The sequence below is a fragment of the Montipora foliosa genome, chromosome 10 (assembly GCF_036669935.1).
Source record: "Montipora foliosa isolate CH-2021 chromosome 10, ASM3666993v2, whole genome shotgun sequence".
Lineage (NCBI taxonomy): Eukaryota > Metazoa > Cnidaria > Anthozoa > Scleractinia > Acroporidae > Montipora > Montipora foliosa.
This window is the reverse complement of record NC_090878.1, coordinates 3,507,701-3,517,700: the sequence shown is the minus strand read 5'-3', so window position 1 is coordinate 3,517,700 and position 10,000 is coordinate 3,507,701. Positions and strand designations below refer to the sequence as shown.

Sequence of the window (10,000 nt, the reverse complement as noted above, 5' to 3'; positions counted from 1 at the left end):
CTTTTCACTTTTCTTTTAGAATGCACCGAGAACTTCATAGCTTCAAACTTTTTAGCTTCCTCCTACAGAGTTCCGTCTGAAAACACATTATTGGAATCGATTACTCTGAGATCCTTTATCTGAATTTCTCAGTTTAGACGGAACTGATAGATAACAAGAGATGTTGTTATCATAGAGATAATGGTTTAAAGGAAATATTGTAAAGATCTTACAATCAAACTCGGCCTTAATTCTGGGCCCCGATTCAAAAATCAAGTGCAATATTACAAATTTTGCTCTGCTTTTGTCAAGTTAGACACTAGCTACTCCAGAAGGCTTCGATTATGTGGATTAATAACTAAAAATAAGTATGAAAGGTATAGAGAATTCATATGGCCTTTGTGCTGCTTTCTCCTATGCTGTGCCCGAATTCCACAAGATACGGCGAGAAGAAAGATTGTCATCATAGATAAGCGATATTGGTTTAGAAAGGCTGTTGTTTCGATTTGAAAGTCCTCTGCATTCAGTCTTTTCAAAATGATCGGAAACGAGATTGTTATCTCAGATAAACGATTAAAGTTTAGACGAACAGTGGTTTAGATTTTTCAATTAAATCCTAATTCTTAAAACCCCCCTATGGGGAGCGGTCAATTAAGTATGTACTGTGTTGTATTGTATTGAGACATCCGACTCGCCCGTACTCAGACCTCCGCCGTTTTAGAACACGCGAACGAAACCGGACACAACCCGCTTTGGAACGAAGTAAAGTTTATTGATCATTATCCTCATTGGTACGCACGCAGGGTCAAAGAGGCGATTCACATAACACTTCACCCTGACAACATCAACAGGGATAGTGGAATAGAAATTCCGGAAACATTGATGCCCACGATCAAGAAACACAACAACAGGAGAACCGTACGACAGCGGGCCTCCAAAGGAACAACACACCAAAACAGTGAGGATCGAAATGCACCAATCACAGCTTCTGAAAACCAACAAATCGCAGCGGAGCATCCTGCTCAGAAGGTGACCACATGATGAAGACTAGCAGTATGCAGTTGAAACGTCGCGATCTACATCACAAGTGACCACATCGTGCGTGAGACAAACGAGAATACTTTATTAAGAATGTATTTTATCCGAATCTCTCTTAACCCATTTACCCCTAAATCGGCCTAGACGGGCCATACTTAATATTTTACTCTGTCTAACGCCAGACGATTTTACTCGTCAATAGGGAATCCCCAGGAGTCAGTGGGTTAATCGATTTAATTTGGCGAGGCCATTTTGGTTTTCGTCGTCTTCGCATTTGAAAGCAACAGGAGGCGTTGCGCATATTTGGCCAGTTTGGATTGCACTGAAGGTGTCAAAAACCCTAATTTGCATCCTGTTACCTTGCATTTCGTTGCTAAAGGAAGAAGGTTTAAGTAGCTTGGTTCCACTGAAATTCCTTAAAAAACTTCAGAACACTTGTTTTTCAAACAGGTACAAGCTGTCCACACGGAATCGACAAGTTTTCCTTTCATTGATTCACAATAACCCTTTTCAACCCACAATCTCTTGATTCGCTCTGACCAAAGGCTAGTGCATTAAATGCAGACGGTTAAAACTCCACAAAGTAGTCAATTTATCTCTATTGCCTCGTTTGATACCAAATTGTTGTGGTCTACCGAACATGACTGTATTGTACAATGGCTCCAACGAGTTTCCTTTTTGGTAACGTTTACGAGTTTCAAGGTGCGTAAGCCTGCGCAAACCCTATAAAAGGGCCATTAAAATTTAATATGGCTGCGAGCCATACAAATTTACCACTGGAATCTGCCTGTGCTCCATACTGTGCCTACTCAAGCGCATTGGTACAAAGACACGACATTTGAGCATGCAAATTTGTTGAACAACGTAAACTCTTTTTACAACCAGTTTCGTTGTTTGGCAGAGAGGTAACCTTAAAATACGCTTTCTTTTCGCGCTTGTGTTCAAATGAGAAATGAAGAATACTAAACTATTATTCCGCGACTCGGCGCGCGTTGGATATGAGATGGATAGCCAACGAACCGCATACCTCCGTGTTAAGCGTACTAATCTCATATCCGGCAAGAGAGATTGGAAGATACAATTAATTTTTCAATAATATAATTACTCATTATTGCGTTTCTATTGCTCTGATTGGCTCAATCAATCTCGGTTATCAGTTCCTGTACGGTATGACCTCATATAGAAATTGATTGGGTGTGGACGGACAAATGCATTTCGAAAACGCCAGGTGTGAACACAGGTTTTTCATACGCGGAGAGAAAAGGTGTTTTTTTTAAATAAGAACAAAGAAGTTGAAATTGTCCAAAAAAGTTTGTCTAGGATACCTGAACATGCAGAAAGATTATGTTAAATGGGCTAGAATTTTAATAGACGAGTTCGCTTTCTTGAGTGCATCGTGGGTAATCAGGGCAAGATGGAGAGAAATTCAAAGGTTTGTGTTGAAGTTTAAAACAATGAAAAATGTTCATGATTTTGGGTTTTATTATTTCCAAAACAGAAGATATGCGCTTAAAGGTGCGGCATCATGATAAAGATGGAGAGAATGGCTATTTTAGAGATTATTTTTGTAAACAAAGTTTCTGCCATACATTTCCTGTACATGTAATTCCAAAGGCACAAAATTACAGAGAATGCATGGAGTCAAAACAAGCAATATTTAGGAATTTTAAAGAACGGATACCAAGTCCAGTTCATCTCAGTTGTGAACTTGAACTTACTTGTTTGGTTTATGAAGACGAAAGTCTAAAAAGTAGAGTCATGTACAGTCTATTTTGCTTTTGAATTTTCCATTTTCCGCCAAGCTGCCCTGATTACCCATGATGCACTGAAGAGCGTGAACTGTCGGCAATTCAACTTCGCTGCTGAGAGTGATCTTTTAACCGAATTTTTAACTTATCAGTGATAATAAGTCCGATATACTGCCCTTGTGACCCATCGGAAAAACCCCTTGTAAAAGGGAGATCCTTTTGCTTTCCAGGCGGGGTCTGTAAGTGGAGAACAATAGATGATGCAACAGAAACAATGCACCTACTTTTGCCCTGATAACTGAAGAAGCTACAGGTAATAGGGAGCAATAGAATATGTAAAGTATTACTCCACGTGAAACCAGCACAGTTGCTTTAGTTCCGCACACTTCTCACATATTTGAGTTTTAGGCCTAGTTCTCCTTCATACCTTACCAGCAATGTGTAATGAGGCCTTTTTTCCCCGTAAGAAAGAACGGACCTTTTTAACTTGTACGTTTTGTTTCCCCATTTTATGCCACGCGATGTTACTCTAGGGAGCAGTTTCTTTCACATGTCGTCTTATGCACGTGTATATGTAAGCATAAGTTATTAAAAAAAAGGAAAATTCTTGAAAGTACCGCACCTCTTCGGGCCTTTTTTGGATATCGAAAATCCCCTGTATTCTGGGAATGGAGAGGTTTTCAGACATCAAATTTCACAATCATTTTGCTTTTGGTTATCTTGAAAAGATGTTCTATTAAAGACATGCGGATTGCAGTTTCGTAGGAAATGGCTTTTCGGAACTTTCGATCTCACCTTTACCACGCAACTGATATGCACGCCTTACTTGGCTATCTAGTGCCGAGCGAATCATCAAAGAGCGGCGGGCACAACTCCCGAATGCATTATTTATAAACAACTTTCCCTCTCTTTGCATTTCTTTTGACTCACAGAAAGGAGAACAACAATATATTCACACTCCTTCTTATTAATTAAAGTTTAATAAACCCAATAAACGCTAAACATTTTTGAAATTCTGTCGAAAATAACATGAACTTACAAAAAGTTAATACTACATAAAATTATAATTGTTACCATAAAAAATGACAAGTAGTTATAACTTAATAAGAGACCGCAGAATTTGACCGACACTTTCTTGTATTCGAACATAGCAGGCTCTTCCGTTGAAAACGTCACGCGCTCAAAACATCCTCTTCCTTTGAAAATGGCGCGCGGTCGAAATATAAGGGCTTGGTAACTTATATTTCGACCGCGCGCCGTTTTCAACGGAAGAGCCTGCTTACAGGCTAATTCGGACAATGAAGACTGGATTGGGTTTCAAGTTTCAGTTTTTCGGAAGTTAACAGTTAACAGTTGCCTTGACGGATTTTTTTTTATTTTGGTTCTTCTCTTTTGACTGAAAGGGATTTAACCGTGATCCAGTATCTCAATAACCGTTACGTTTTTTGACAAAATTGTCTAGTTACATAATTGCAACAAATCATTGACGATATATATGATACAGTAAATGGCCTCTGAGCGTGTCGTAAGTACAGAATTTAAACCACCTTATAAAAGAAGAAAAATGGTAATTGAATGTTACACCACTTAAATTACTTAAATGAATCCAAGTTTAGAGCATACATGTCTTTTGAAATTGCTAACCATAAATAACATGTTAGTGGACCCCATTTAATAATTAACAAATAGATTCCAAGTTGTCGTGCGTCTTTCCAGTAATAGATCACAGATGCAGTCAAAATGTGGTAATAACAAAAGAGTGGCACACAAGGTAATACCAAGTGTCTCACTGATGTTCTTCCACATCCACATTTTGTTGTCTTTTGTGATCTATTTAAGAAATACATTCCATGTTGCCGTGCGTCTGTTCAGTAATTGATCGCAGATGACGTCAAAATGTGGTAAGAACAAAAAAGTGGCACACGAGGCGATGTCCTAATCATTTTGAGCTGTTTGGAAGTTCATTTTTTGCAATCGTGTTGGAATGGCTAACTTTTCAGGTAAGGGTCCTTCCTCTTGATGAACACTACATTTCATTGGCTGCATAGTAGTATAGATGGTTTTCACGTGACGTCATCGTCGCCATGTTGGTGGGCGAAAACAAAAGATCTCTCATTAGCGTCTTTTGTTCGTCCACCAGAGGTCGTACGTTACCCTATTGTTATTGGTGTCTCTAGAGATTGGTTGAAAACGTCCTATAGTGTCGTACATCCTATTGTTTTCTGTGCTAAATCCATTGTTATCTTTGTTTGTTCTATTGTTCTTTTGGTCGATCTTGAAACCCATTCAATGAGGTACAATACAACCCTAATTTTCTTCTGTTTGTTTTTGCTCTTTTGTCACCTGTGAGCTTTCACGATTCTTTACAAAGGATGAGCCACTCCCTAGCTACAAGGTAGAGTTTCAGACCAACGTTAGCTGTATGGACTGACTCATACGAAATGGACACGAATGGAACTAGTTTGATGTCTATGATGTACAACTGAAATGATACCCTCAGCTTAAACACACACGAGCTGTTCCACAACCCGACCCAATAAAATTAAAGCCGAAAGTTATCTAATGGCAGAAAGCCAAGACAGGAAAAATCTTTACGGAATTGTACTCAAGTATAATAATAATAATTATCAAGTTCTTTGGCAACATCCTAAATTATCAATTTGTCACACTTCCCCTTGAAACAAATACAAAAAAATCCTTGAATACTTATTGCAAAAAATCTGAAGTGTAATTGTTGTGCAAACTGTATTCTGGGCAGCTACATGTATCCCAAATTGTGCTTCTCGAACATAATATATACATCCAGACCATGTTCAGAGATCTTCAGCACCACATGCAAACAGTCATCTTTAACAAAAATGTTAGTGTCTTCAAACCCAGAAAAATGATTACCGGTATTGACATACAAAAAGGTAAGTTATCAAGGACAGTAACTATTATTACAGAAAATAGTCAGTGACTTTTAGGAGGACTACAGTTGAATGCTTGGGCACAGGTTACAGACACCTGTATGCATCCTCAAGACAGTTGATACACAAAGAAATAATATTCTCTTCACAAAACTGTTGCATCGATGTGAACTTTCACAGGCACTGGGCCTGCCTCATCTTTCTCATCTGCTTTAACAAGTGGCATCTTTTCCAACAAACCGTCATCATCTAGAAGCATGAGTTCACGTACGATGGAAACCTACCAAATAACAAATTATGGAAATTAAAGCAAAGGGTTTTGATAACGATTTCAGATTGCAGAATAACAAGTCACCTGCTGTTTAACAGATTATAAGAGACCAGTCACATGTTCAAATAAGTGGCCTGGCATTCTCTAATTTTATTTGGACGTCTATGGGAGGCGCGGTGGCCTCATGCTTAGTGCACTCGACTCCAGATCAAGTGGTCCTGGTTTGAGCCCTGGCCGAGGACATTGTGTTGTGTTCTTGGGTAAGACACCTTACTCTCACAGTACCTCTCTCCCCCCAGGTGCATAAATGGGTACCGGCAAATTTAATGCTAGAGTAACCCTGTGATGGACTGTCATCCCATCCAGGGGGGAGTAGAAATACTCTTAGTCGCTCCCTGCTACAGAAACCGGGATAAGCTCTGGACTAATGGGCCACTTGGCTCTTAAGCAGACTTTACCTTTTTACCTATTAGAAACATATTAATTTTCACATTGTTTGATGAACAAACAGTAAGCACATAATCATAACAATAACCCGTTCTCTACACTTGGGGACCGAGACAAGCTGGCATTGTGATCATCATCTGGTCATCATTGTGATCAATGGTTGCGGTTACACTTGAGAGGAACACAGTGCAACACTAGTGTTGGCAATATTCTAGTGTCAACTCTCTGGTGTTTTGAATCCCTGGGGGAACACTGCATGAACAATAGAACTTGATTTTAACACTAGTGTAAACTCCCTAATGCAACCTCAACAAATGTTTGTAAACAAGAAATATTGCCATTGTTTCAATGCACAACAATAAATATTGTAAAAAAACACAGACTTCACCTTGGCCTTTTCTTTTGGTGCTGTCGTTGCCGTAGCAAGACAGAGCCACAACAGGAAGAAAATAGACATGAACAGCATTGATGTCAAGAGCCAAAAGGGAATACCAGAACGCTGGGAAACACAGCGCAACCACTGACGGCCTTTGTCAACCGCCTTATCAGCATAGGAACCATCATCATCTAGGGAGAACAATCAAGATTCAAACTACATATAGATTAAAGAGATGTATTAAATTTTATTAATGGTGATTAAAGATTGTATGAAAAAGTCCAAGAGCTCCTGATGTCAGAATCAAAACTATGATCTTGCCATTACTATGGCTTAAACTATAAAAAGCAGTGATAAAATAGAAAAACGTTTTGGCCGATCCATGATCATTCTATAAAGGACAACAATTATTTGTACGAGGAGAGATTCTTGATGTCTTCATCGATATTGGTGGCCTTGCAGAGAAGCCTTCAAATCGTTTAAAATTGTGTGACTGTTCATCAAATGAGAGTATTGTTCCTTCTGAATACTTTTCCTTCCTTCTTTAAACAGTTGGTGACAAATGCCTCACCTACATTTAAGTGGACAAACTCCTTAGCTAAGCATAATCCTTGTTTGAAATAGAACAAAACTGAGATACCAACCAAGGGTCATCCCTGGAAATGCCGAGATTTCCATTTTCAACATTAACGCCAAGTGACAAGAGACTATTTTCCCCATCCCATGACACAATGTTTTGGGGAGTTATTTGCATAAAAACAATACAAGTTAATTACTCTTGGGACTGTCAAACTTCAGTGAACTGGATATCCAAAGTGAACTGTACATTTATTATGAGATTTGCAAAAACAGCAAATATATGACAACCAAATGAAACTCAGAAAAGAAGGTCCACCCAATCCTCCAAAGTTCCATTGAGAAAATCCCACCGAATTTGTCATATGTGAGAAAATTTCTTTTATGAATAACCAATAATAATCTACATGTAGAAATAAAGGTTACTCATCAAGACCTGTATTCATAAAAGTTTTGTCAAAGTGCTACCAGGAAATTTCTTATTGCTAACATTTATGGTTGTTGTCATGGTGATTGTAGTCGTCATCATCAGCATTGTTATTAAAGATCTTATGTTTAATTTATTATATAAACACCAATGAAATACCAAGTGAGCTCTCACACAAAAACATTATATCTTCACATGTGAAGATAATGTTATTTTCACATGTGAAAAGATCACTGTTGCTGTGGTTACATACGAAAATTGCACCTTTCGATGCCTTTCGTGAAATGATTTAGTATTTCATTGGTGTTTATAATAGTAAATAGAATATTACATGGCTGCTTGGAGATACCAAATTTCTCTTCTTGTGTTGAAAAATATTTCACTTGTTCGCTGCACTCACTCAGGAAATATTTTTCAACACTCGAAGAGAAATTTCCTATCTCCGTGCGGCCAAATAATATCCTCTATATCTCACCAGTGTAACTGATTTCTTGAGGCTCATCACTCTCCAACTCAATGTCGTCAAACTGTGGAGCAACAACAATTTCCTGCGGCTGCTCATTGACTTCCACCAAGATACTGCCACCTTCACTGAAACTGTAATAGGATGAAGACATCCTATAATAGTAACCAACTCTGTCCACAAAACCATGACAATACCTCTTGACATCTAGGACAGGGTACACATATACCATATAAGTATGGAAGCTCCAAGGACCTGGCACAGTCTCCTAGAACAAAAAAGAGAAAGAACGTCAAGTAAAAATATATACACTGTACAGTACTGCTCAAAGGTAAGTTGACAGTCACTCGCGAGTCGCGAAACTCAACTCGAGACTCAATTCTCGATCCTCGAAAATTTCGAGAATCGAGTCTCGAGTCGAGTCGAGTCAACTCGAGAGTTGAGTCTTTCGAGTTTCAAGTCGAGAAAAATAATGAGCTTGATGCTTGACTGATCTCTCAAGAAATAAATTAGACAAGCAAAGTTTTAAATAAAGTGAGGTTGCCTGGTAAGGCAGTTGGATTACGAGCGTATAAATGTTCCAAGTTTCGCTAACGTTGACATATGCAAATTTAACTTGCAGATGAAGTTACCCTCAAGCGGATGTCACGCAATTCTTTGACTTTTGATTACAGTTTATTTCAATTATTTTACCTACTTACGAAATCATCAGAGAATATTTCTAAAGTAAGAAGAATAGTTTCCAGTGTGTAGGAACGAATCAGACACTGCAGGCATATTTACAAGTGCTCAAAAATGTAATTGTGGAAGTACACGTGCAAGCCTGACGGTCTGTGCTGGTTCACTTCGATCCACTGCCTCTTTACTTTAAAATACTTCGTTTTTGAAAAATAATGGTTGCACGATTTGTGTCAGTTCATGCGCATGGTAAATGTAACTGACAAGTTTTCATACAACAAATGAATGAAGATTTTCACGTTTACTCAATTGTGCCATGGTGTTGGCTTAATACAGCAATAAATGAATAATTGCGTATACCTGTGCGAGTTTTTAGAGCATGTTATATTTTCCCTTTCGATTCTCTTGACATCCAAAACGAGCAAGCAGAATTGCGACCATAATTGACCATTCATCTTTGATGATTTTGATGATAAAGTTTCAATTCAGCTTTTGTCAGGATGGGAAAGACGCGGTAGTATTCGGAATTCCAGTTTGTTGATATTACAACGCCAACTTTTGAACGAGCCCCTTTTTACTCTGATAAATTAAATGTCCGTGCTCATTTTGCTAGTTTGTGCCTGGGGAATGCGACGTTATTTTTCTACATGCCGAAGGATAGTGAAGATAACATTTTTTTCGCGGGCCAAGAACATCGAAAGCTTGCTTAGAGTCGACATGAATATTGCGTACAAAGGCTCCGTTACTGGAATTGTTCATTTCTTCGAGACATAAATCGCTTTCTCGAGTTCTTCTCGAGTTTATGCATATTCCAAAGTCCATCTTTCTCGACTCTCGATTCTCGACTCTCAAGTGGTCAGTAACAACTAATCATCTAGGAAACATACAGTAGCACGTTTTGATGACCCTGACCTGGAAAAAGACCTACCGGTACTTTACCTCATTAATTTTTTGTGCATGGTTAATCGACGTTTTTAAAGATTTATAGAGGAATCGATGATTTTCAACAGAGCTTTCACTACAATTTCAAGTTTGAAATTGGGAATGAACTGAGTTGTAAAGAAGAAAGCAGTTAAGATGGTCTGCCT

General features: G+C 38.5%; 1 protein-coding gene across 1 annotated transcript in view; it reads right to left on the bottom strand.

Moving 5' to 3' along the window:
* Positions 1-3,726: 3,726 nt before the first annotated feature.
* Positions 3,727-10,000, bottom strand: part of LOC137973341 (transmembrane protein 59-like) — an 11,507-nt gene continuing 5,233 nt past the window's right edge. The window contains exons 4-6 of the mRNA XM_068820129.1: positions 8,247-8,502; positions 6,781-6,959; positions 3,727-5,954 (exon numbers count right to left, since the gene is read on the bottom strand). Coding sequence (XP_068676230.1) covers positions 5,820-5,954; positions 6,781-6,959; positions 8,247-8,502 — 570 coding nt within the window. The 3' untranslated portion in view covers positions 3,727-5,819. The remainder of the gene's footprint in view (positions 5,955-6,780; positions 6,960-8,246; positions 8,503-10,000) is intronic.